General features: G+C 48.9%; 2 protein-coding genes across 8 annotated transcripts in view; one reads left to right on the forward strand and one right to left on the reverse strand.

Annotated features, from left to right (window-relative positions):
- BAIAP2 (BAR/IMD domain containing adaptor protein 2) overlaps nt 1–5,214 on the forward strand; it is a 125,180-nt gene extending 119,966 nt beyond the window's left edge. For both annotated transcript variants that reach the window (XM_083427623.1, XM_083427626.1), the window contains one exon: nt 4,674–5,214. In XM_083427623.1, the coding sequence (XP_083283749.1) occupies nt 4,674–4,743 (70 nt within the window). In that variant the 3' untranslated portion in view covers nt 4,744–5,214. The remainder of the gene's footprint in view (nt 1–4,673) is intronic.
- Nucleotides 5,215–9,880: 4,666 nt separating this feature from the next.
- AATK (apoptosis associated tyrosine kinase) overlaps nt 9,881–26,479 on the reverse strand; it is an 85,237-nt gene continuing 68,638 nt past the window's right edge. For 4 of the 6 annotated variants that reach the window (XM_083427272.1, XM_083427274.1, XM_083427273.1 and 1 more), the window contains 7 exons: nt 25,849–25,970; nt 24,962–25,111; nt 21,273–24,240; nt 20,572–20,734; nt 19,664–19,897; nt 15,302–18,296; nt 9,881–15,269 (listed from right to left, as the gene is read on the reverse strand). In XM_083427272.1, coding sequence (XP_083283398.1) covers nt 18,265–18,296; nt 19,664–19,897; nt 20,572–20,734; nt 21,273–24,240; nt 24,962–25,111; nt 25,849–25,970 — 3,669 coding nt within the window. In that variant the 3' untranslated portion in view covers nt 9,881–15,269; nt 15,302–18,264. Of the gene's footprint in view, nt 18,297–19,663; nt 19,898–20,571; nt 20,735–21,272; nt 24,241–24,961; nt 25,112–25,848; nt 25,971–26,479 lie in introns of all 6 variants that reach the window. The other 2 variants (XM_083427271.1, XM_083427270.1) reach the window with 2 other exon arrangements.

Raw genomic sequence — 26,479 nt, forward strand, 5'->3', positions numbered from 1 at the left:
TGGATTTTAGCCCAGTACCCTGGAGCAATAGAGAACAAGTCTTGCTCTATCAAAATACCTGTGGAACCATTATAATAAACCTGTGTTTTTATTATTGTTTATATTTTGAATTAGATATATGTGGGGGCACCAAAATCTTTTAAGTACTTAGAGCTTCTAAAGGTCTTAATCCAGCCCTCCCTAAGAAATGCCTTCTCTCTTCAGTGATTCTGGTTTCTAGGTCTTCCCATACACTAGAAACTTGTGGAAGTCGCTAAAGCCATTAGATTCCTGTTTGGAACTGCAATTGCCTTTACTGAGAATCACAAGTGCCCTAAACTGGTGTTTTGCTGTGTGAGCATCAAAACCTAATCTTGATGTTGTGCTAACGGTATCTCCAGAATATACTCTTGAGAATATTCTGTTAGGGCAAGACCATCTCTTACCATTATTATTTATCAATAATCTGGTGCTGTGAGTGGATAACATTATTTTGCACTCCTCATTCATTTGGACAATAACATTGAAAAAGGTCACTATTATTATCTGTTTGGGAAACAAAGCTCATTTCTCTGTCCAAGGCCCTTCTAAGAAGTGTTGGTCAAGCACGAGTTTAAACCCCTGGTGCAATATTGGCTAAAAGGTAAAGGTAAAAGGACCCCTGACCGTTAGGTCCAGTCGTGGATGACTCTGGGGTTGCGGCGCTCATCTCGCTTTACTGGCCGAGGGAGCCGGTGTACAGCTTCCGGGTCATGTGTGCCAGTATGACTAAGCCACTTCTGGCGAACCAGAGCTGTGCACAGAAATGCCGTTTACCTTCCCACCAGATCGGTTCCTATTTATCTACTTGCACTTTGACATGCTTTCGAACTGCTAGGTTGGCAGGACCAGGGACTGAGCAACGGGAGCTCACCCCGTCGCAGGGATTTGAACCGCCGACCTTCTGATCAGCAAGCCCTAGAGGCTGAGTGGTTTAGACCATAGCGCCACCCGCAATATTGGCTACCGGTTTGTAATTCTAGATAAGATTAAGCCATTGCCATACATGCCAATTCCCGCTTTATGAAACAATTGCCCAATCCTCTCTTTTAAAAAGCAAAATAGTTTTTGAAGCATGCCTTAAATTTTAAACTACAAGGGAATTAGTTCTCCATAAAATAGGACGGGTTCCTGTCTTTTCTCAGCGTGTTCTCCTTGAGTCAGCTGTACGTGAGCCAGCTTGTTATGCTGGTATCTCAAGTTTTATATATTGGTTTTGTGCATGCTGTGGGGATGCTCAGCTCTTCTTTTGTGGGAATTGTGCATCACACATGGGTGCATAAGGCCTTCTTTTTCTTCATAATCTGCCCTTTCTCCCACTTGCTCCTTTGATGCAACACACTTTCTGTCTACTGTGAGAGACTTTGCAAAAAGCTGAATTCTATCTTGTGTATCATTTAACAGGTGGTTCAAAGCTGATCTGGTTTGGGTGCCCTAATTTGAGCGTTCATACTTGCCAAATGTCTGTGTCCCCAAACCCTTGGGAGAGTTCACCCTACCATTGTGACAATGGCATATCCCTCAGAGCACTCTTAACATTGGGAAGAAGAGGGAACAGTGTGTTTTTAAGTCTGATGGCAAGCTAGGGACCAGTGCTAGCCTTCAAACGTGGCCTTCGCAGAAGTTGCAGCATTCTGACTTTTGCCTGCATCATGGACATGACTGTCACTGAGAATTGTAAACTTTGAAGCTCAAAGGAATGTAAACACATTCAAGGTAGAAATGGTTCATAACCCAATAGGTTCTTGTGAATGAGAATTCTGCCTACCTGTATATTGGGAAGGGGTGGCTAACCCAGATGTTGCTGGACTCCGAACTCCTGTTGCCTCGTGCTACCATGGCCAGTAGTCAGGCATGATGGGAGTTGTAGTTTAACAACATCTGGAGGACCAGATGTTCCACCTTTTGCCTTGACGCATTCTGAACCTGGAATATAATGCACATTGGTGTTGTATCTACCTGTATGTTTACAGTGCAGTAATACCATGGGGAAATCATGGCACAAAAATCCGGGCTGCCTCTTTAGGACAGTTGTGACAACAACAGAGGGCTGGGTGTGAGAGAGATATAAAAATTAGACAAATACAGGCTTTGGCGATTCAAAATTCACCAACAGAACTAGGCAAAAGAATGGTTCCCCCTCACCTTGAAGAAATTGCCTGCCTATTACAATAAGCACCAGTCTGTATTTTGCTTTATTTCTCCTTTAGAGATAGCAGGCAATGTGGTCTTAACATCTGGCCAGTTTTGTGTCACCTGTTTCCTTTCAACATGTGGCCATAACTTGATCTGTTCAGCAATAATCGCTTTCAGTCAGCCTTTTTCGCCCTGCAGTTGTAACCTTAAACGTGTAGAAATGGTATTTCATATTTCTATGGCAAAGGAAATAGGTCAAGAGTGGTTCTCCTCAAGCCAGAAAACTGCTCTCGGCTAAATATGGTAAGACGAGCGTCTTCGTTTCTCAGACCCTTGCAACAGTGGTAGCAGCGTGGATTAATTTTATTTACTACCCCTACGAGGAATCACCCGAGGGCAGTTTGGCAGTGCCATTGATTTTCTTGGAAATGGGAAGCTATGTATTAATGGCTCCCCGCTCAGGTCTGGGGAGTGATTTCCAACAAAGCTCCATCACCTAAAACTGCGAGAAACAGCCCTTCAATCCCAAGCAGCGACACAGAAATGGCAAGTGTAAATAAGCACTTAATTTCAAGCGTATTCCACCTGCCAGTATGTTGAGACCACACTGGATGGGGAGGGACAAGAAGACACCGCACGAACTCTGGAGCAAAAAGGCATGACTTCGATAAAAGGGAGTTGATCGTTTTTGTGTGTGTGAATGTTGTGCTGCCAATGTCTTACATGGGATGTTGTGTCTTAAAGACTGCCGTCTTCAGAGGGAAGGCTGCAGGATCTGAAATTTGTTCTTCCTGGCTCAAAACCCAGCCAGTTTGGAGAAATTTCAAGCACCATTTCTAAGCTGCAGAGCCATGCTCCGCAAATTGTTGCCTGTCGGTGAGCAGCTGAAGCAACGCCCCCTCAGATCTCTCTGTGCCAAGATAGTTCAGGAATGCAGTTGGCTATTGGCTGGAAAGGCCTCCCTCACACCCACCCGGCGACCTTAAGTCAGGCTCTAGATTTGTCTGTGACGGAGCAGCCTGCACCTGAGAGTGTGGCAGGCTCACAATAGTTACGTGTTAGCAAGTATTTGGAGAGCAGCAGCTTGCCCCGAATACATGCAAGATGTTCTGGAGGAAGCAATGCTGTGCAACGTGGGTGTGGCGTAAATATCAACAAAATGTGACTTTTTGCTTGCAGGAGGGAGGCACGGGTGCGGAGGGAGAAGAGCAGCATAATCTGAAAATAGTCCAGTTGCTCGGGAGAACCTAGAAAGCAGTGATTCAGTCCTGGAGCAAATTCCTCCAATACAGTTTGGACGGTGAAAAGAAACCCGGTCATAAGGGTGTAGACCTTTCTGTCTGCAAGCAGATCTATGCCAGCAGGCCGCCTAACCTTGCCCAAACTGAGCGACGGATAGTCATGCCCCTTTAATTGCGAAAAGGCATACCGTATTTTTTGCTCTATAAGACTCACTTTTTCCTTCCTAAAAAGTAAGGGGGAATGTGTGTGCGTCTTATGGAGCGAATGCAGGCTGCACAGCTATTCCAGAAGCCAGAACAGCAAGAGGGATTGCTGCTTTCACTGCGCAGCGATCCCTTTTGCTGTTCTGGCTTCTGAGATTCAGAATATTTTTTTTCTTGTTTTCCTCCTCCAAAAACTAGGTGCGTCTTGTGGTCTGGTGCGTCTTATAGAGCAAAAAATACGGTAATTAAAAAGGCCATTCTGTTTACAGGTGGCTTGGATTTGTGGAAGAACAAATGGGACTTGCAATGAAATGGTGCTGGGGGGAGGACTCCTGTTCAGGGTTCCAGTCTGTCAGCCGTGGCCTGTTCCATTCCCCCTCCCCACATGGTTTTCTGTTTGCTCCACAGCAACTGCCAGCCTTTTGTGATCAGTGAGCATACTTTGTCCTCATTGGGATGTTTCCACCTTAAACAATTTCCCCCCTAAATAGTTTGTTGTTGTTGTTTTTTGAATAATATTTATTAGAAGTTTTATATTTACAAAGAAAAAATAATATAGAAAAAAAACAAGCAATAAAGAGTTAACAAACAATACATCAACCCCCCTAAATAGTTTGAGCTTCCCCCAAGCTTGATGATATCTCTTGGATAGTGCCTTATCGGCTACAAGAGGACCGGCACTCATGCCTGAACACTAGAAACAGTTGTGGAAGAGTCCAGCAATTCTTTGGGGGGGGGATTGGTGTTCTTTTAATATTTTAATCACTGGGACTCTCCAGCTTGAATCTTGAAAGGACTCGTAGTATTAAATATATTGAATGCCAATGTTGAAATGCTTTGCCATTAAGATTTGGCCATCTAGGGCAAAGATACCTTCCAAGTAGTTAAAAGATTTTTGTCTGAATTGATGCTGTCTTGATTTTGCAGCAGGAACTGTGTTTTCTAGTGTGCACTGTGCAGGCATCCTTGTCGTCCTTGTTGCATCTCTCATTCTTCCTGTTGTCTCATTGGGTGTAGGCCAATTGGTTCCTAAAGTTCCTCCCACTAAAGCTGAGCTTTGCTTTCTCTCTGCAGGAATCCTTTTGCCAACGTCCAACTCAAACCAACAGTGACGAACGATCGTTCCGCTCCTCTCATCAGCTGATCTCCAGGGATATTGGGCGACGGCGGGTACCTCGCACCTTTTTGAGTTTCACCTGTGTGGCATTTCTGTGGTGTCCTTGTAAAGCACACGTGTCTATCTTTCCACAACTCTTTATTTTTGTAGTTAGACTGAATCTCAGCCTCCTGCTTGAGAAGCAGAAGTTGGCGCACTCATTTTCTTTATTTTTGTCTTTAGAGCAGAAGATATACCTTGGCCTTTGGAGTGATAAGTACCTCAAAGAGTACATGATGTCTCTGTTGTGAATGGAGAGCTAGAACGATGAACCAGGCCAGGTCTGTTCTGTTATAGACTTACGTTCAAAACCTTCTAAGGGTGATAATAAGCTAGGAAAGCTAGTATGAGCAGGATGAGACATTCCGTTTTGCAATTATCTTATTTCTCAATTAATTTCTTGTGGAGGTCTCTCGGCACAAACGTGTGGATTTGAATAAATTGAGCCTCTGGACTTCAGTGGTTGTCAATAAAAACTTTAGCACTGCCCGGTGTCACCAGACAGCGGCTGCTAGCAGCTGCAAGTCTGTACTGCACAGCTCTACAGCCAGAGCAGCGCATTATATAGATGGAAGATTCACGGGCTCATTTTGACTTGTGCTGCGCTTTCACTGGGTAGCCCACTCTTCTTAAACTTAGCACAGCCAGACTCCAAAAGTTAGTCCTCTAGTTACCCTTTTAATTTTCATGACCAGTCCAGATCACTGCAGGTATGGAATGAAGTAAAAGGCAGGTCGAACTTCACAAGGCAGTCATCCTGTGCCTGATCATAGTCAAATTGTTATGCACACATTTTTCATGTTGTGCGCACATGGCTGTGGTGCACCAAGTAGGGAAACGCCCTTTTGAGTTGCTTTTCAGTGAGCACCAGCCCCCTTCTCACTAGAACTCCTTGCTAATTAGCTAGGCTGGGGGAGAACCCTAACAGTTAACAAAGCTAGCTTATCTCTCTCTCTCTCCTGCCCACCCCTCTTTCTGCCCTGAACTCCTCTTCCAGTGGAATTCTTCTCTACACATACTGCCTGGCGCAGTATTTCAGTGTCCGTGCCACAGGAAGAAGCCAGCTTAGGCAGCCTGGCTCCAGTTTGGTACTGCAGGTCAACGCCATTAGTATTACTCTTGGACAGTGAACCAGGACCTTGCAAAGTTCCTCTTTTTGTTGCTCTTTATAGCCTGCTTTTCTTTCTAAGATGCCCTTGCCTTTGCCTTAACAACAGGGGTGGCTAAGCTGTGGCCCTCTAGGTTTGTTGTACTCCCTTCAGCTCCAGCCATCATGGTCAGTGGTCAGGGATTATGGGACTTTTAGCCCAGAAATACCTGGAGAACCACAGGCTAGCTGCTCCTGCCTTACAATGTGAATGTTAGAATGTATTCGTAAGAAGCTTTTGCATATGCTGTTGAGCTGGAGGGACCAAAGCTCCCTAAAGCTTCAGTGCACAGCACTCAGTGTTGCATGGCTATCCCAGCAAGGTGATGCTAGCATGCACTTCCAAACTGGAAAGGCGGGATCTGTACTCCTGTCTCCCCTAACAGCAGCAGTCAACTTGCAGATCACTCTTGGGGTCAGAGGATTGGCTTCTGATGCACAATCATCATTTCTGGCCAAGTTTCCTCTTGCTGGAGTTCATCCGCAATCTGACTTCTATTGAAAGGTAATTCAGCCACCCATCCTGGGGAGTGGCAGCTGTCTCACATCTCTAAACCTACCATGAGATACTGCAGGCACCTTGGCGCCTCCTCCAAAATCCCAGTCAGAAGTAATTTGGGGGCAAGCTACGCAAATACATGTTGTGATGTGATTGCCAAGAAAGGAAGGTAAGGCAGGGCTATCAGGAGTTTCTCTTGGAAGTGGGGCGAGAAGATGAGCCAGGGGCCTTGTATCTCTTTCCTCCATGCATGGAAAAGCAGCTTGGTGTGTTTGAGCAGGCAAACATTTACCAAAGAACAGTTAAACGGGCCAGCTCCTTAACTGTTGCCAGTACTTAATAATAATAATAATAATAATAATAATAATCATTAGGGGAAATAGAGCAGCCACATGTGGATTCAAGTTGAAGAACCACAGAGCTGCCTTGCATCGTTTGGTTCTCAGATAAAACACGCATGCAAATTGAGAAGGTTTGATGATTAAACTCTGTGCCCTCACTTTACATTAGAGTCTAAAATAAAATAAAATAAAATAAAATAAATAATAAATAAATGCATCCGCAGTGCCAGCCTCACATTTAGAGGGGCTGAGATCTCGCTAGTATTCTACATGGAAAGGCATCATTGCTTGCATTTTTACTGATGCTCATGATGTGCTTCCATACATGTCTCTACACCTTTATTTTTGTACAGAGATAATGTATTTTAAGTACAGACCAATTATTGTTTGTTCCTGTTTGGGACAGATAATCTGGCAAATGCCGACCTTGGCCGACAGCTGCAATTCTAGGCCGTTCCTTGCTTATGAGTAAACATGCAGGTCCTGTGTTGCAGCCAGCGTGCCTGAGTGTATCCTGCCTGCTTCTATTACCTTCCTCCCTCTGAAATATATTTCTTTCTCTCTATTGCGCTTAATAATTACCTCAGGGCTTTGTCCACAGGAGTGTGATGAGGTTTCTCAGCCAGAGCTTAATATTTTGAGAAATGGCACAGAGCCATACTATGCAGAAAGGTCAAATTCTACTTAGATGAAGAGACTCTTTCCAGATTTATTATTATTATTATTTATTTCTAGCTCTTTATTCACACTTGTCTCAGGCCAGCAACAAGGGTAGAAAGTATCCCATCCCAATGTAGTAATGGTTGCAGGAGTGCAGCCCAGTTTGCAGAGTAATGTTACACTCTAGTTCTGGCAGAAGTGATCAAGATGCAGGCAGCATAAAGACACCTGGACTTAAATCTCCTCTAGGTTTCCTAGGTTAAGAATATTACCATGCCCTCTGACCCTCTGTGCAAAGGCACACCATGTGTGAATTCAAGGCTTTGAACACCATTATGTGCCTAAGGGACAAAGTACTAGTGTTACATGACAAAAGGGAGGGCGGTAAATCTCCAGTTAAAATGCAGCAACTCAGTGTTTGAGATGGGCATGTTTAATGTGTTTTTGAGAATAGGGAACAACCGTACAATTGACCTGTTTCGATCCAGAAGTGCCCTGTGACTTGCCAACATTTCATTCTGGAAGAGGGACACTGAGCAGCTGCTTGTGGTATCAAATTTATCTGTCTGCATCAGCAACCACCGCTGCCACCCAGAACAGAAGGAAATACAGCAGTCAGCAGCTGGCTCGTAGCAAAAACGAATAGAAGGTACAAGCTACCAAACACTTCAGCTCCATGTGGAACACTGAAAAGGGTAGTGGAAGCACCTATCTACAAGATTACGTAGGAGAACTTCATGAATACTTACCGCTGGCAAGCCCCCATATCCCTTCTCTGTTGCTCCAGCTTGAAGGCTTGTGCATGCCGGTCGTTGCTGTTGTAGCCACACATGCCCTAGGGCAGGGGTCTGCAACCCGCGGCTCCGGAGCCGCATGTGGCTCTTTTACACCTTTGCCGTGGCTCCAGGGTGGATACTAGCGAGGGGAGGAGGCGCATTGTGCGCCCCGACACTCCCCACTGTGGGGGGCGCTGTACTGGCTGTGACGTTGCATGGGGGCGGTGCGTGCGTTAGTCACGCACCGTCGCGACGTCACCTTCCTGCCCACTGTCAGATCGCGGCTCCGGAGATATATTTGTTTTAAATGTCGCAATGGTTTTGCGGCTCCCAGTTTTTTTTCCCTTCGGAAACGGGTCCAAGTGGCTCTTTTTGTCTTAAAGGTTGCAGACCCCTGCAGAGTTGTTTCTCTTTCAGAAATGCAGTGTGGCAGCCATTTAATGCTCCAGGTAAAATGTGCTATGTGGCTTCTCAGCAGTTGGGTCTTCAAAGGAGGCCCAGCACTGCTTTCCTTCCTTGCTTGCTGCTACAGACTAACCCAATTGCATTTGTGAAGCATTTAGAATTTCTGTAAATTAAACACTTATTTAAACTGCAGGAGACTGAGGCGTTCCTTCAAACACCTCTCCCCTCAACACTGTGCCTGTTATCCTTGACCCTTTATTTCATGAATTAAAATTAAGGAAGGGGTGGACTTGTTTGTATTGGAAGAATTCATACTATAAGCTAGATAACAAGGATACAAACCTCTCTCCCCCTGAAAAAACCCACTGGGGAATGAGATGAAAGTACTCAACATCAGATTAACAACAGGCCAGGCCTAGGTACAAAACTGATAGGAATCTGGTGGTTTAGCCTGCTCCTCGCTAGCAAATCAATAACAAGCCCCCAAAGGTCCCCTGCACTAATTAGGGCACAAATATCTCACTCAAGTGTTTCCACTAGCGCTCTGTAAAATGGGGGTAAAACACTGCCTAGGAAGCAAGCTATTTGTTGTGTCACATGTGGCCTTTGGTCTGCAAGCTTCTCCAGTTTGCTCTAGAATTCAGTGGTTCTCAACCTGTGGGTCCCCAGATGATGTTGGACTGCAACTCCCATCCCTGAGCTCTGGCCTTGCTAGCTAGGGATGATGGGAGTTGTAGTTCAACAACATCTGGGGACCCACAGGTTGAAAAAGGCTGCTCTAGATGCTGCTTAAAAAAACAAGCCCACAATAGCAAAACCTCAACCTTTCTGCTACCTTCCCAGCCATCCTCCTGTGCTACTAAATAAGGTTCAGGTAGGGCACCAGGAAGTATTTGAAAAAGGCTCTACATGCTGCTGAGCTCACTCACACTCACGCAGCCCCCTTGCTGGCTTAAGGTAGGGATTGACTACAGCTGTATAGTGGTGTTTTAAATTTGCTTGCCACCATCCACAAGAGCACAATAGAAGCCTAGAACACAAAGTGACTAACAGACGCTCTCATGAGTATTGGCACAACACCGGATTCATGTACCTTTAGCGTGAGTCAGAAATCCAGCAGGTACAGATTTTTCTGCACCTCTGAGATTGCTTCCTGAGAAAGGAGCAGTGCCTGTCGCAAGGTAGGCTCATCTGCCCTCCTTCTATCACAGCCTCTGGCTTAACCTATGAAACCCCAATAAATTATGCTGGCTTCAACGCATAGTAGATGTTATGATGAGAGCAGGCAGAAGATGGCTTATTTTAAAAATGTTTTATTTTTAGTGTTATTATTATTGGACCAATGGTATTTGACACACATGCTGGGAGCTGTATGGAAATCAGCACTGATAAAAAATACAGCAATTATGACCCGTATCAATAAAATATACACTGTAAATAGCCTCTCTCTCTCTCTCTTCTTTTTAAAAAAACAAAAACCAGCACAATCCAAAACATAGCTCTCTAGCTCTGTCTTCATGCAGCCTCTCAGGTGCTGAATGCATTTTGATGCTATAGACCACACACACCCTTAAGCGTTTCTTGTTCAAATGCAGCGCCCAAAGGAACGCGGCTTGGAGGCCGAACTGCGCTGTAGCCACTTAGCAACACTCCCATCCTCAAAGCTGCGCTCCATGGAACTCATTATGCCTGTGAATCTTCCACTCTCCCATTTCACCGAATGTGGAAGGAACCCAAGTGTAACGGATAGAAACCCCACTCAAAAACAGCCCATGTTGATACCACCACCGCAAGCTGTGTATATGCCCAGTTGCACCTGTGCCATGCCTGGCAGCTGCCTACGACGGAAAGAAATGTGGGGTAGTTATACAGAGTATATCAGGTGAAAATGGGACCCATGCAAATAGCACTGCCTAGTGTGCTTGCTTGGAGGTGCCAGTAGTGTTCAGCAGCCTATAAAGCCTACCTTCCCTTGCGGAATTGCCTGGAGTTTTCTACCTCAATGCTGGGAGGAGTACCATTTCTGCCCGTGGCTGCTGTTCCTCCAATCCAAATGTCTCCCAGTTGGAGAATAACAGCACTCAGCCCTGTTGGAATGAAAGCCAACTCTTCCCATTACATAAGAGGCATATTGCACCCATGTGGATAAAGGGATTGGTTTGTTGTTGTTTTGTCATCTTATGCCCACCACTGACTTTTGCTCTGGATACTGCATCTAGATTAACCTGTCTCAGGGGTTTAGAAAAAGAAAAGCTGCACAACTCTGGAGCAAATGCTGTTTTACAGTATTTCCACCGCCCAAAGCCAGCATTGGTGGTAGGCAGCTTCCTCAAAAGAAGAGAGGTTTCATGGCCTCATCTGCTTGTTCTGTAGGCACTTAAGCACTGCTCTCTCATAGTAAAAAAAAATCTGTTCTGAGCCACATCTGCTTCTCACAGAGGAAGGGGAGGCTGGACAACGAAAACTGGTGTAAAGCGTGAGCAGGCTCAATCTGCTTTACAACCATCTTGGACGAAGGTCTCTTGCTATGCCCTCCTTGCTCACTAAGGCAGTCAATGCGCGACACGCTTTAAAATAAAAAAGGGTAAATTCTGCATCCTATATAAATCATGCAAATTTGCTTTATTTGCACAATTTGTTTACTTTGCATAATTTATTCTGCTGCTGATCCTAGAGAGTGGCATAAGCACAGAAACCCCGAACACTGGAAATGGTACCTTTCCCCTCCACTCCTGGTAATGCTTTCTTCTTATTCCTGACTTTTACCGATCGTAACTTTTAACATAATGTTTTGTATTTTATGTAAACAGCTTAGAGGGTTTTTTAAAAAACAATTTAAATGGAATTGAAATAAATAAATAAAAATGCAAGGTGCCCTTGTAGGAATATGGTAAGAAGTGTGTGTTGTCTCACTATTGGCCGTGGATGATCTTCGGAGCAAATGTTGCTTTGAGCGCTTGGAGTCACCCTTAACTGCCTCTACAGCTTACATAGTAAGCCTGGTTTGCCAACTATTAGCTCTGCTGGGACCGGCCTCCCATAACACTTACAGACGGGAAAAACCGAGGCCAGGAAACAATAAGGTTGGGAAGCACAATAAAGCCCAAAATGAAACTCAAGCCTCATGGTAAGCTGGAACATTCACCTTCCATCCTAAACTGATAGAAAGAGGGCTGTGTATGACAAGCTACATAGGCTATTTATTACATACATCAAGCCAATTTGCAAGATCTCCCTGATGGTCCCTGTATTCTGCTTCCCTGCCCTTTCATGGCAAGGAAAGGGGTTATTGAAGCCCTGTGGCGGCGGCAGCAACAACAACTAAACCTCACCAGGGAACCAGTAGCCTCTCCAGCTTCTGAGGTTGGTTCAGGCTTATCCCTGCAATCATAATGGCTAGAAACTTGCTTTTCTTTCCAAGTGAAAGAAGAGGTTCTTACAAAACCACATTCTGCAGCAAGTATTGTATTCTGTGGCCTTAAGAACAAAAAAACAAAACACATTTTCCACTGAATGGCAGTACACACAAAGCCCTGGTTGTACTCACCAGGGTATGGCGAGGGCAATTTGAAAAGACACACCAGCGCAGATGGATGGTTAGTAGACTTAACTCACATGCCCATGGTGCCAGGGAGAATCCTGCATTTGGCAACAACCTACTTGCTTTCCATGCATGTGGTATGAATGGATGGGGCTTCAAAAGCCACAAGGGATGGAAGGATAGCTGTTTAAATAAAAACAAATGTTGATTATTCCTGATGCTGTAAGAGGCAACATGATAAATAATGTACTCCTAAGCAGCAATCCTTTACACACTTACCTGGGAGTAAGTCCTACTGAACTCAGTGGGACTTGCCCTGAGTAGACATGCATAGATAGGACCGCACAGCTAAGGGTGCTTTCAGACTGTGGGCTATTAGTGCTACCGTCATTACCCTTTTGCTACATGCACAACGGCAACAGGCTTTCCCCCAATTCAGCTGGTGCTGTGTTCTATGTGTGCATGTGCATCCTGCCATGTTCTGTTCACAACAATGAGCTTAACATAGCCATGTGGGTGGGCGGCTAACAGTGAAGCTAATGAACCCCTTCAACGGTATTTAATTTTATCACCAACATTTAAATTTGGGCTAAAATGCTCTTTTCACTGAAGCGCTGTTGCTCATATATTTTATTTTAATGTGAAAAGGCATTCAAACGCTTTGTTGTTGTTGTTGTTTTTAAATGTACACTGCTCAAATGGCACCGGCTCAGAAGGTAATAATGAAAGAGTGCCCCAGTTGAAGAGGTACAGCAATAGGGTTCAGTTGCTGGAAGCCCCACTGCATGTGTCAAAAGCAGGTCTCTGAGGAGGAGGGAGCAAGGAACATAAGGGCAGCACCAAGGTGGCTTAACCCTGTGCTGCTGTTCCATTTCTTCTTACATCAGATTCTCCCAGAACAAAATCACAGAAGCATAGTGAAAAGCAGAAGAGGGGAGGGGAATGATTTGATTGCAATGTCATGTGACTGCCCTGTAAAAAGTGAGTGGACGAAGAATGGCCATCCCAGAATAAACACAATAGTGCGGAAGCATCACTAATCCAAATGCAGAAACCCAAGTGTGCTGGCTTCATAGCAAACCCGACTTGATAATGGTGCAAATAACACAGTGGGCTACAGCACAGCCTGGCTCCTAGCCACCAATACATGTTGGCACAGGTGCTAGAAATGTATGCTTCACAACCCAAAGCAGCTGGCACTGTAAGAAAGCAGGCTTTCTCCACTTTGCCCACTTGCAGTTGGCTCCAGCTCCGGAGAATTCCTGAGCCAGAAAGAAATTAAGATGAAGGGGTAACCAATGACAGTTCTTCTGTTCTTCCCGCACATCTTGCAAGGTGGCAGTTAGTTGCTTCCAGCTCTGCTGGTAAAACTGTAGCAGGAGTGCTTGCAGGCGGTGGTAAGATACTGGAGCAATTTGTGCGTGGTCCACCTCAAATTATACCCAAAATGAATTGACTGGAACCACAAAGGCCAAAACCCTTGGGCCATCAGGAGTTGTGGGCACATTACTAGTGTTCATGGCATTCACTGCTTCTCTCTTCTTCTTTTTGCCCAAGTAACTATTGGGTAGAGAGTGGAATCCTGGCCGTAGTGTGTGGCAAGAAGTACACTCTGCCCCCTTTCGCCCAAGTGGCTTCGTGTCTCTACAGCTTATACATGGTTCTCAGTTGTCTTCCTTCCATTCCCAAATGAAGAGCAACTGGGAATGGCATGATCCCTCTGCACATCTGTGCACATGCAGAGAGGTTGCCACAGAGCCTAATAGAGCTCTCCTCCTGTTTCCCTCCAAGATGCACGTGAACTGCAGAGGTCTGGCTGTTGCCCAGCACAAGTGGTAAAAGCCGCTTCTGTTTCTGCATCAAACCTTCCTTCTCTAACACAGGGTCCAACCTGGAATTCTGTTGCATTGTCAAGCAAATTCTAGTGCAAATGCCTGGACTGTGAAGTGCTCTGGATTCCTCCTGTTCTAGTTAATGGCTAGTGTGCTCTGATGCAGTAATGAGGGGGAAGAGAGAGAGTTCCACTGAGCCCCTATGGCAATCCCACCAGCTGCTCACAGCTGCACTCGTGCCAGGATGGATCATATCCAAAGGGGATGCTGCTTACTGGGAACACTGTCATTCGGATACAGAGACAGCTGGACATCTTGCATAAATATCTGCTCAAAGCCATGGGACAGAGCCATTTTACAGCTTTGGAAATCATTCATTCAGAAGGCTTTGCCTGGACTTGGATTCTTGAAGCTGCGATGTTCTGGTTGGAGAAGTTAACAGCTAACAAACCACTCTTTCTTTTTTGCAGTATGGGAGAGGGGCCCCTTTTCCCCAGCCTTGAGGTTCCCATTTTGGGTTTCCCCTTTTAACCACTGGAAGCAGTACCTCATTCTGCTCAATAAGAAGGGGTAGCTCTTGTCCGTAGGTGGCACTTGCGTGTGGCTGATGTAGCAAAGCAAAATGCAGAAAACAGAAGTTGCAGAAGTCCCTCTTGCACTCTGTCCTCTCTGGCTCCTGGGAACAGGCATGTGCTGGTGTGCATGGAGCACAACTCACTGGGGAAATGAGTTGCAGCACCCAAATGAAACTGGGCAGGAAAGAAAAAGTGCTGTGGTCTTTGCAGTTCTTCCTGGGTCAGACCTGCTGCCCCTGCTCTGGTATATCCAGGCATCAATGCTAGAACTGCTTATTTGCTGGCTCCTCCTCCAGTTCACGATTTCCTTCGGAGTTCTCTTCCCAGTTGGCCACACTGGCCAGAAGTGTGGGTGGCATCACAGATTCAGCTGTTCGAGCAAGATCAAACAACAAATACCTGGCGGTGAATGCCATGAAGTCTGGCAGCCCCGACCAGGAGAACAAGCTTGAGCAACAGTTTTCTGGTTGCCACATGGAGAGGGAACTGAGTCAACAGCAATACTATCTCTGTCACCTACCCAGGCATAATGCAAACTTTAGTGAAGAAAAGCCGGACAAGAGCACTGCTGCTTCCAGGGCTATCCAGTTGTGTTTAGGGACTATACAGCAAGGAGATAACTGCAGGCATCGTGTATATGCTGGTCTGCAGTAGGAGAGGGACTAAATATGTGTATTTGACCTCGGCACACAAGGAGGCTGTGAACAGAGCATGGCTAACTTTCCATGCCTGGCAGCTCTTTCAGCAAGGACGGCAGATCTCACAAAGACCAAGGAAGCAACAGTTCCCAGCAAGGAATGCCATGCACATGACAATATTCTGGCTTCCAGGGGAGGGAGGGCAGGCAGAGACAAAACTATTGCTTCAAACACACTTCTTGGTGTCCTGGTTGGTGCCCGGGATGTGAAGAATCAAGAAACCAGCAGCAGGACTCTTAAGCAATACTCACTTAAAATGTTAAGTTCCACCGAAATTTATAACTGTGCTTAGGAATGCAGCTTCACTGATTCCCAGCTGGCTAAAATTGGTGTGTGGGGAGAAGGTTGGAAGAAGATGAGAAGAAGGGAGATCTTAAAGCCACCCCCACCTCTATTCGTCCGGTAAGATGAATGTGGGGGCATTGTGCGTGTATATAAATTAATACTTAAGCATGAGGGTGGGGAATGAACAAGAGGTGAGATATTAGATCGGCTTGGGTAGCTCAGCTGGTTACAGCATGGTGCTGATAATGCCAAGGTTGCAGGTTCGATCCCCGTATGGGGCAGCTGCATTTCCTAAAATTGCGACAGCTTGGACTAGATGATCCTGAAGGCCCCTTCCAACTTTACAATTCTAGTATATATAATAGAAGAGGTACATAAAATTACGCATGGTGTGAAGAAAGCAGTATTACCCTCTGATAACACTAGAATTCGAAAATGAAGCTGAATTTTGCAAGATTTGGAACAGACAAAAAGAAGTACTACGTCGCACAGCAGCGTTAAAGACTATGGCACTTGCTCATAAGAGGCAGTGATGGCCACAAATCTGGGTGGCTTTAAAAGAAGATGAGATAAATTCATGGAGGTCGGGGTTATCGGTGGCTACTAGCCACCATGGCTATGCCCTGACTCCACCATCCGACACAGTGGGGAATCAGAAGTGCGGAGAGTACTGCTGTACTCATGCCCTGCCCTGTGGGCATCTAGTTGGCCACTGTGAGAACAGGATGTTGGACTAGATGGGCCACTACCTGAACCCGCAAGTGCTCTCCTTCTGCTCTTAGAAGTGCATTATGCCCCTTGTGGAGCTAAAAAGAAGAGTCATCGGCCCTGATGTCAAGAGTAACAGCCAGAGACATGAAAGAGAAAAGCATCTTTTGCTGCTGTCTTGGGCTGCTGTGGCCATGGTTGTCCTCTAGCCCCTATTTGGAAATGGTCCACAAATACAGTTGTTAGCAGCTGCTACCTGCACCCTTGATTTCCAGTATCTGTGTTTGGTCTATAGCCCCAAAAGGCCACAACCCCCGAGTGTAGACCCCCTCATTACTTCTTCTCCCCCCCCCCCCAATCCAAATTGCACAATTATCCTAAGGTTTAAACTGATAAAAGATTTAAACCAAAAACAAAAGCAACCACGATGCTCTCTCCCCCCCCCCCCCGGTTCCCTCCTTCCAATCCTTTCCCCCACCCCATCCCCAAGAAACCTTGATAAAAGTTAACTCTTTACATCTCTTTGGCAACAATAACTTAAATCTGCCGCTCTGTTAGGGCAGGTGATATAGCGCAGGGTAATTTTTTTTTTTTACAAAAATAGTCCCGGTAGCCGTTTGACCTGCTTTTGCTACACATCTCGTCAGGAGTCTCCTCCTGTATGTTAAGATCCTCTAGGAGTTGCGAAGGGAAGTTGGAGTCTCTCCCCACATGACCAAGATTGGCATTTTGACACAAACCCAGCCTACCCACTTGCTGATGGGACACAGCTTGGTACCCCAGAAAGCCTCCACCTAAACAATACTGTGGCAGGGAAAATAGGAAGGATCTACAGCGGGTGTGTTGGGGGGCAGGGAAGAGAGGTGGGCATCTGCACCACAAAATTCCCCCCCTGCTTATAGGGTTTTGTTTTGTTTTTTAAGTTAACCTTGCATTTCCTGCACATCCCCTTTCTTTCCTGCTTACGCAGCCACTTCCGAACAGGCAGGGAGACTTCCTAACAGGCAGGGAGGCTGCTTTCCCCAAGGTGAGGATGGAGAAAGGATGCACCAAAGGCCATTAAGGCACAGCTCCTATACCCCTAAGTGCTCCAGTGGTGGTGCAGCTGAACAGGGGGCCAGCAGTAGTTGCAGAATCTCTACGTGGGGAAAGGAGGGGGCAGCAGAAACACAGTGTGGGAGGGGAAGACGGCTACTGAGCCCGTCCCACAAATGAAATTGCCACCTGAACCTCGTCTAGCTCCCCTACGTGCCACTTGAGTTTGCCTACCATCCATTCTCTCGCCTCTCCCCTTATTTGATGCGCAGCCGAACAGCAGGCTACACCCGACACAGCCAGGTGTAGAGGGAGGGGGGCAAGAAGGGACTTGCAGTCTCAAGGAAGGGAGAGAAGGAAGGAAGGAGTACTCAGCTTTCAAGGGCCAAATTTAAGCATGTCTGAATGACACGGTGCAAGGCTATGTGCTCTCTTGCTTCCGCTCTCTATTCCGTGCTGGGCTTGGAAAGCACACATGAGAAGCTTACAAGAACAGGCAGGAGGAAGAAAAGGTGGTGGTGATCTCAAGGCAGTGCCCCAATTTGGGAAGCCAGTGTGGGTTGAAACATCCAAGAGGCATGAGCTGGAGAGGGAGGAGGGGGGGTATCAAAATGGCTTGGGTGGAGGGGGCAGCGATGTTAGCGAGGTCACAGCTCTACCCTTTAAATGCTATAGGTTCTATATGTCTATATGTCTATCTGTACATATACACACCCTCACACACACACACACACACACACACACACGCACACACCCTCACATCCACACGCTTGTCACAAAATCGCCACGCCGTGGGGCATCTCCAGCCTAGCAGCAGTCAAGAACTGTCCAATAAAATCCGCCTCTTAAAAAAGAAAAATATATATATAGTAAGAGTGAGCCCCCATCACCACCACCATGGAGTTCTCTGCTCCACCCAAGTTCTGGGCCTCCATCCTTACTCCTTAGCCCCGATGCAGAAACCGATGCTGAAGGGGGCAAGTCCAAAATCAAGCCCATGGCTAAGCTCATTCTCTGTCGCCTCTGTTTTCACTGCTTCCTAAAAAAAAAGGGAAAAGGCGGAGTTAGTAATGCAGCGTCACAACCTTAAAGGAGGCCTTGTATGTCCCCTCTCCTCTGCATAGCTTTCCAAGTTGCAGAATCCATTCTTACCGCATGAAATGCAAGGCTGTGAAGGCTGTTGAGAACCAAAGGAGAGACAAATTCCCAGCCCAGCCCTCATTACTTAAGCCAATTTTACAGTTCACGCCGCCAGCCCCTCACCCCACTCTACAATTATTTTTGTGTGTTTTTTAAAGGACGAATACAATTAAGGTTTCCCCAACATAGAACAGAGTGCAAGCAGGCTTGCATCTAATGTTGCTTTGGACACAGAAGCCCCATTCAAAAAATTCCGCCTCAGGCACTCAGCGAAGGTAGATGAATGGGGTTTTGCCCTCAGCCAAACCACATCTACCTACCTTGCTATTTACCACCAGTCCAGGCTACTGTCATTGGCTCTGGCTCCCCCTACTGTTGGCCTCCCTGCCGTCCTTCCTACCACTCCCAATGGGCACCAGTCACCATTGCATAACCCAACCCAGATTATGCTGTGCAACCTGACCCTTGCTGGCCAGAGCTTGTAATCCAGAGAGGAGTCCATAATTTGCCTGTAGTTCCTTCACTTGCCTATCACTGATGGTGCACCTGAACATGATCCCAGTGGGTTTAACAGAACGGGCTGTGCCCAAATGAACATGGGCAAACATCCTTAGATGCTTCCAGAGGAGTTGTTCATTCTGGAGTGTCTTAGGTCTTTCCCCCATTCAGTTATATTTTGAGAACAGGAACACACAATGTCCATCCCAACAACCATGGATCAATTCAGTGAAGTTGTAGGGGAATATTCTCCTGGCCCTACTTCCTACAAAGCGAGCAATCACACTCTTTTTCGCTAGACACCTTGGAGGTGGGAGCAAGGGCCTCTAAGGTCCATGTGAACAAAAGGTTCTTAGAAAGGATCTCTCTTAAAAACAGATCTATAGCCCTGTTGTTTCCACCTATTCAATTGCTGTAAACATTACAAAATGTGGGGTGTTTTATTTAGTGCACTTGGTATACTGAAATTATTTCACACAAACATGGCCTTGGTTGAATTAATTCTTATGAACTGGTGGTCCAATTAAGTGCCATCAGTAAAATCACTCAACAGCATTCCCACAGAAATCAGGACTGCTCCCCATTTCCTATCAATGTTTAACTATTCCTCCATTTCCTGGTGTTGATCGTGTGACATCTAGGCCAGGCCATGTGGCTTGACAGACATTTCCTCCAGACCCAGGGAAAGATAGAGCTACAGTCTTGAGACTTGTGGGCTCACCCCTTCTCAATGGGGCCCCCTTCTTCTGCTACCTGAGTGCCCCTTACCTCCTACAGACCCGGCATCCGAGTCAGTGACGTGTGTGATGGAGAACCTTGACACGGGGGCAGGTGAGACTGTGAAGCGTGAAAACTGGATGGGCAGCACCTGCTTCTGAGCTGGCACTAGTGTGGGTGGCAGTCCGGGGAGGGCAGGATCAGGTGCCGCCGACGTCAACGATGGCATGACGGATGCTTTCACTGCCATGAGGGGGAAGTCATCTTCCCACTCAAAACCACCACCTGAAGAGGGAAGACACACAGTGGAAGGGTAAGGAGCTGGGCCCCAAATCCCATCCCACCCCCGCTTGGCCAATTGTCCTCTGCTGCTTCCTGTTAGCCTCCTGTCCAATTGCTGCATCGCCAAGTTCCTACTAGTCCAAAAGGTCTTGCTGTGCAGGACCAATTTCTATCCCCCTCTAGTGGCCAAATGCAGGTTGCTTTACATAAGCTGCTGCTTGGAGCAGCCTTTCTCAACCTGTGGGTCCCCAGATGTTGTTGAACTACAACTCCCATCACCCCTAGCTAGCAAGGCCAGAGCTCAGGGATGATGGGAGTTGCAGTCCAACAACTGGGGACCCACAGGTTGAGAACCGCTGGCTTGGAGCAATGCACAGAGGCTGGAATCTGCAGACCATAATCTGCCCAATCAAGTGACACATGGCCTTCCAGCTGTCATCGACTACAGCTCCCATCATCCCCAGGTCTGACCCAACCCAATGGCTATAAAGGCTGCTGGGAGTTGACAACATCTGGAAGGTGCCCCAACTCCGTTGCATAGTGAAGCGGTGCAAAAATACTGCACCCAAGAGCAAATCTAGATGGGTTGAGCTCAGAAAAGCCACCTGTGCAGGTGTCGTGATGGAAAAACATCAGGGCCCTCCCAGAGCCTGCTCTGTTCCCTTCTGGTTTCCTACCCTTACTCTCTTCAGAGGTGCTCCCTTCCGAGGAACTGCTGGGGGCATCTGTTCTCTCTGCTGGGCTTGGGGAACCGTTGCTGTCCTTATGCACAGGTGGCGCCACAGGAGGTTCTGTTACTCCCGGGAAAGGATGCTCCGCCAGTTCCTTCGTGGGGCTTTCCTGCACGCAGAAGATACAAATGGACATAATTATCTCATTGTCTCCTGGGAGCAACTTCTGGGATCCAGTTTGCCCTCTAGGGAATAAACACCCTCCTAGCCTTATTTGCTCCAAGGGTAGCTGCCATAATTAACACCCCCCGTCCCCCGTTCTCAAACCCAGGCCTTGCAAAAAGTTTGGGTCACTCCCATTTTTTTAAAAAAAAACAACAACAATTGAGAATCATGTTCAAATTAAGATCTGAGGCTTAGGATGAAGGTTTCTTTGTCCAGACTTGAAAGACTACGATCAAAATTAGGGGATGCTGGTAACCAGCACCTTTCGAAACAAATGATGAAAAATATACTTAGTTAAGAGATCAGCAGATGCTTATAGCTGTGGGGTGTTTTCTGTTGCTTGCAGAATGGAAATTGCAGAATGCACAAAAAGTGCGCGTTTCCTACAAAAGAGGCACACAACTTTTGATTTGTGAGTATGCTAAAGCATACTTGAGGGCCTCTTCCGGTTGTCAACTCCAGGCCACCAGAAAACGACTCACCTGGTCAAAGAGGTAGACAGTGACATCTTCGATGAAGGAGACGGCTTTCTTCTTGCGTTCGAGGTCATCGCAGAAGGTCTCCACCAGCAGGCTGGGCATCTTGAGCAGGCTGCGCAGGTTGCGGGCGCTGTGGCTCTCGGCCACCACAATGGGCACAGCGGGCAGCTCCTCCTCGCTCTCCTCGCTCTGGTCCTGGATGTTGTAGCACCGCAGCTCCTCGTCCGACTCATCGCTGTCCTCCGTGTCGTCCTCCTCTTCCTCGAGCTCGGCAGGGACAGACGGATGCTGAGATGGCGCCGACGAAAGGTCCAGAGAGAGCCCAGGGCTGCTCTGGGGCTGCTCGCCAGGGCAGCATCGTTCCTGCCCTTCCCCGGGTTCCTCCGCTGCCCTTGCCACTGCATTGCTCCCCGTCCCCACATCTCCCTCACAAGCCCCATTCGGCACATCCGGACTCGCAACCACAGGAGACAAGAAAAAGGACCTGGTGGCGGGGGGTGGCACCTGGGGCAGGGCAACAGCCTCGTCGCTCTTGCCTCTGGATGAGTCCAGCTCAGCAACAGTGACTCCATTCACTACCAGCTCTTGTGACAGGCTTGTCCCCGTGCCCTGGTCGCTAGTCGCTGGAGGAAAGGTACACCCCATGCCGTCTTCCTGTGGGCAGGTGGGCTCAAGCAAGGTAGGCCGAGACTCGCCTGAGCTATTTTGGGCGGGGTCCTTCCCCAACTCTCCAACGTCCGCCTGGGGGAGCTCCGGCTCGTGCCCCTCAGAACCATCACTGTCCCCTTCCCCGTCCTCCCGAGTCCCCCCTTCGGTATCGTAGTCGGAGAAGTAGGCCGAGTCACGGTAAGGGTTCTTCTCGTCTAAGGCCTGCAGCTCAGCGCTGAAGGAGTTGGAGAGGCTCAGCTCTTTGGCCGGGCCCTCGGGGCCATCCGGCGCCTTTTCTAGCTGGGTGAAGGCCTCGGGCTCCCGCGGCTCGTGAGGCTCCTTCAGGACAAATTCAGGCGACTCGTAGTTCTCTGTGTCGTAGCCGCTGTCTAAGGCTTTCGGCTGGCTCGAGGGCACGTAGGCTGTGGGGCTGAACGCCTCGCAGGAGCTGGTGGTGGAGGGGATGTCCAGCGACTCCAGCGAGTCAGGGGTCTCCCCCTGCTTCTGCAAGGACTTGAGGGTGACGATGACGTCCTGCCGCTCGGTACAATCAACTGGGAAGTCAGTGAAGACCCCGGATGTGAGCTCAGCCGTGTCCTCGTCACTGGCCTCATCCAAGTCAGGGAAGCTGGCGCTGGAAACCGTCTTGTCTGGTGTCCTGTCCTGCTCACTGGTCGTGGTGTTCTTGCCACTGTCCATGTTGATCTCTCGCGGCACCTTGGGTGAGCATTCGGCCGAGGCCTCTTCCACCAGGACGGGGTCTTCCCCAGTTCCTGGTGCCTCCTCCTCTGGCACGGTGGCATCCCCTGCATCCGTGTTGTTGACAGGTTCCAGCACTGAGGCCACTGAATCCGTGTCCCCTGGTGGTGGTGGAGTGGTGGCAGCCAGGAGGCACTCCACCCCGCTCTCGGTCAAGGGATTCGTGGCATCGCCTGCGCCGATCTCTACGCTGGCAACCTCGGCTGACGCTCGTTCCTCTGAAGGCAAGTCGGTGTCCGGGCAGGGGGAGCCCGTGTGAGATGATGCCACCCGCTCCTCGCCCAGAAGGGCCGCTCGCAAGTCCTCGATGCCTAGCGTGGGGCCGTCACGGGGTACAGTACACAGCGGCTCTGCCATGAGCCCCTGGAAAGTGATCATGTGGCGGTAGCACCAGCTGTCTTTGGCAGGTGGCTCACACGGCGGCAGCAGGTGGCAGCTGTTGTTATTGGCAGAGGTGTTGGACGTCCAGTGCTTGCTGGAGGAAGGGGACCCGTTGTTCTCATCCCCTTCGCTCCCAGGACTGCCGCACGAATTCTCCTCCTCCTCCTCCTCCTTCTCTTCCTCTTCCTCCTCCTCTCCCAGTTCCAGAGTGACCGAGTCTGCCACTGTGGCCTCCTCCTTGTAGGCGTAGCCCACCGAGGGTGAAACACCAAGCGGGTCAGCAAATATGCTTTTCTGAGGAGCTGCCACAGGCCACTCGGAAGCCCCGTGCTCCTCAAGCAGGTAATCCTCAGGGCCATCTTTCAGGGAGGCCTCGTAGTACGGCGAGGCCTCCTTGTCCCCTTGATCTCCATAGGAGTAGTAGTCAGGGGGCTCCCAGTGGCCGCTGTCCCCATGTGCACCAGAATGCCCCAGCAGGGGCTCCATGGTGAGTGAGACGGTGGGGCTGCTGTTCGACTCGTAGCAGCCCTCCTTGGCTTGCCAGTGGGATGGGCGGCCAAACTCCGGGCTGTAGGAGCACATGGTGTAGTCGAGGTCCGTCCCGCTGCCCTCAGAGGCCGCCTCCTCGATGCGGATGTAGTACTCGCTGTTCAGGGAGGGGCTGTGGGCGCTCAGCACGGGCACCACACCTGGCGTGTGCAGGCCAGGGCAGCCCTGCACTTTGCACTCGTAGCAGGAGGGCGAGACCCCCAGGCTGAGGTGCCTGCCGTCCCCTCTTCCGCCACTGCTGCCGCTGGCAGCATAGTAGAGCTCGTGGTAACGCGCGGCGTCACGAGGGCTCATAGCCGAGGCCGGCAGGTGCTCAGTCTTCCCTTGGTCCCACTTGTACTCAAAGTTCAGGCCGTGGCTCGTCTCCATGACGGTCAGGACGTCGTCGCCATCATTGGAGAAATGCTCCAGGAGGGGGAAGGACGAGAGCTCAACGCCCACGTGGCTGGAGCCCGAGCCCGAGCCGCCTCCTCCACCGCCACCGCCACCAGGCTTCATGGAGTTCCAGCGCCGCTCAAACTCCTCCTCAGCCTCCGACGCTCCCTTGGCGCACAGGTACGAGAGCAGGAGGTGCACCTCCTCAGCAGTGGGGCGCTGCTCTGGCTGCAGCCAGCAAAACTGCATCACCTCGTACCTGTGCATAGGGAAGAGCAGAGGAGAGGTGAGACTCGGCTGCTCCTTTGCTCTGGGGACAACGGTCAGCAATTACATCATTCGCAGAGCCGGCCTTCCTCCATCCACAATCTGCTCCTACTTGGCAACATGCTCCTTGCTACCCCAATTCCCTAGTGAAACTCTTTCTTTCTCTTCTGCACGCCCCTAAGGCCACCCTTTTAGACCAGGTGTGGCTAACCTTGCGCTAGGGCTGAGCAATGTCTGGCTTTCAGCGTTGTGATATATCCCCAGCTAAACACTGTGAAGTACCGATATATCACAATGCCTGAAATAAGGACGTAATCAGTACTATTTTTCTAGAAAGTCACCATGAATGCCTCCCTTGGGTGCCCACCTGAGAGGTGCTGGAACTATGTTAGAGAGTGCCCACTGGCTTGTGGGACTACGAGAAAAGCTTGTGCTCTACCCACTGAGTGGCAGCCTTTTTGCTCCTTACTTAAAGAATACATTTACCAAGCATGCAATTTACAAGTCCTGGCGGCTTGGTGTGCTGTTCGCTAGCAAGAGGGCTAAGATGGGAGTATGGCACCAAAGACGTTTATCAGCATCTGCCTACCCACACACCTGATCCCACCTGCCTACGGTCCAGCCTCCTCCACGCTTGTCATTTAGTGCCTGCTGGCCACCTCTGCCCCTCATGGGATGCTGTGCCCTCCCCCCGAGGGCCCCACTTCACTCACCAGCGGTCAGACAGTGAGAGTGGGAGCTGCGGCTTAGGAAGTTTAAGCTGCTGCTCCTTGATGGCGTAAGTGAGCACCTGCCGGTCCGAGTAGTGGCAGTAGGGCTGGCTGCCCAGCTCAAAGAGCTCCCAGATGGTCACGCCCAAGGACCTGCCAAGAGAGAGGGGGCTCAAAGCACACACGAGTGGCAGGTGGCACCACCATAGAGGGAGAGCGCCGGGTCACCCAGGCCCTTTGAACCCAGGGCTGTTGCATTTATTTGTTTGGCAAATGCACAGCTCCCCCTTCAAAAGGGACAACTATCTTTAAGTGGGGGGGGGGGGAGAGACACAGAATCAAATTACAATGAAAATGCAGGTAAAACTGTGGGAAGGGGAAAATAAGGTGAAAGGAACCCAAACAATTACACCAGCCAATAAAACCAAACACGTGCTCCTTGCAGCTACCAAGAGAAATTATTCCAGCTGCTGCATTCTGGACCAGTTGCGCCTTCGGTAGTCGTCCCATGTAGAATGTACTACAGTAGCCCAGCAGGGAGATTTACCAAGGTGCACATCACACAGGAGGAGCAAACTCAGCAGGTTGCACTGTAATCGCAGTTTTCCTGGCCAAAGGTTTCCGTTCGGTTGTTTTCGAGCAAAATGTAACCTAAGCCAGAGAGCTGCCTGCTGGCTTGTGGGGCTACCAAAATAAAACTTGGCTCGCAGCCACTGTAAAATATTACTTAGTGATGAGATGTTGTAAGAGATGTTTACCTGGCTCAGTAAAATCACTGCCCCCCTTCCCAAATCTGGCCTAAGGGTTCACGTTGCTGCTATGCCATCCTCCCAAGATCACACACCCCAGAAACAGCTCCTTCCCACCCGTACCACCCCTGGTTTTCTCACCAGATATTGCTGGTCTTGGTCTGGTCAACAATAAGCAGGTTGCCATGCACCTCGTCGATGAGTTCAGGCGCCACCCAGCGCAGGGGTACCCACAGTTGGTCAGCCGTCACAAAGTAGTCATCCTGCCGGGCATGCAGGGGCAAAGCAAGACAACGTCAAACCGGCACCGACAGAAACAGCAATCGCGACCTGTCGTGGATGCTTCAGCTGAGATTCCTGCGTTGCAGGGTCTTGATGACCCTTGGAATCCCTTCCAACTCTATAATTCTATGATAAAGGTGACCTAGTCCACTGCACCCAAGAACCGCTGGTGATGGAGAATAGGACTGTCTCCACTAAGACCCTACCTCTCCCTATCCCTATTGCTTGGCCTTAGACATGTTCACACTGTTGCTGGGAGAATCGCAACCCCCACTTTCCAGCCTGCCTCCAGGCGAAGCAGGCACAGTCCTGTTTGCCAACCACTTGTTCCTCCTGCCTTTTCTCCCCTTAAAATGTTTGCACTCAAGAGAGCCAAGTTGCCCCTCATCCCCAAGAAGGCTGCTCCCGCCATCAGCCTTGCGGGGACCCTGAACACAAACCCCACCAATGACGCTGGCTTGTGCTCCCTGTCCGGCTCCCGCCCCCAAAG

Source organism: Podarcis tiliguerta (assembly GCF_965153285.1).
Source record: "Podarcis tiliguerta genome assembly, chromosome: 2".
NCBI classification, from domain to species: Eukaryota; Metazoa; Chordata; class Lepidosauria; order Squamata; family Lacertidae; genus Podarcis; species Podarcis tiliguerta.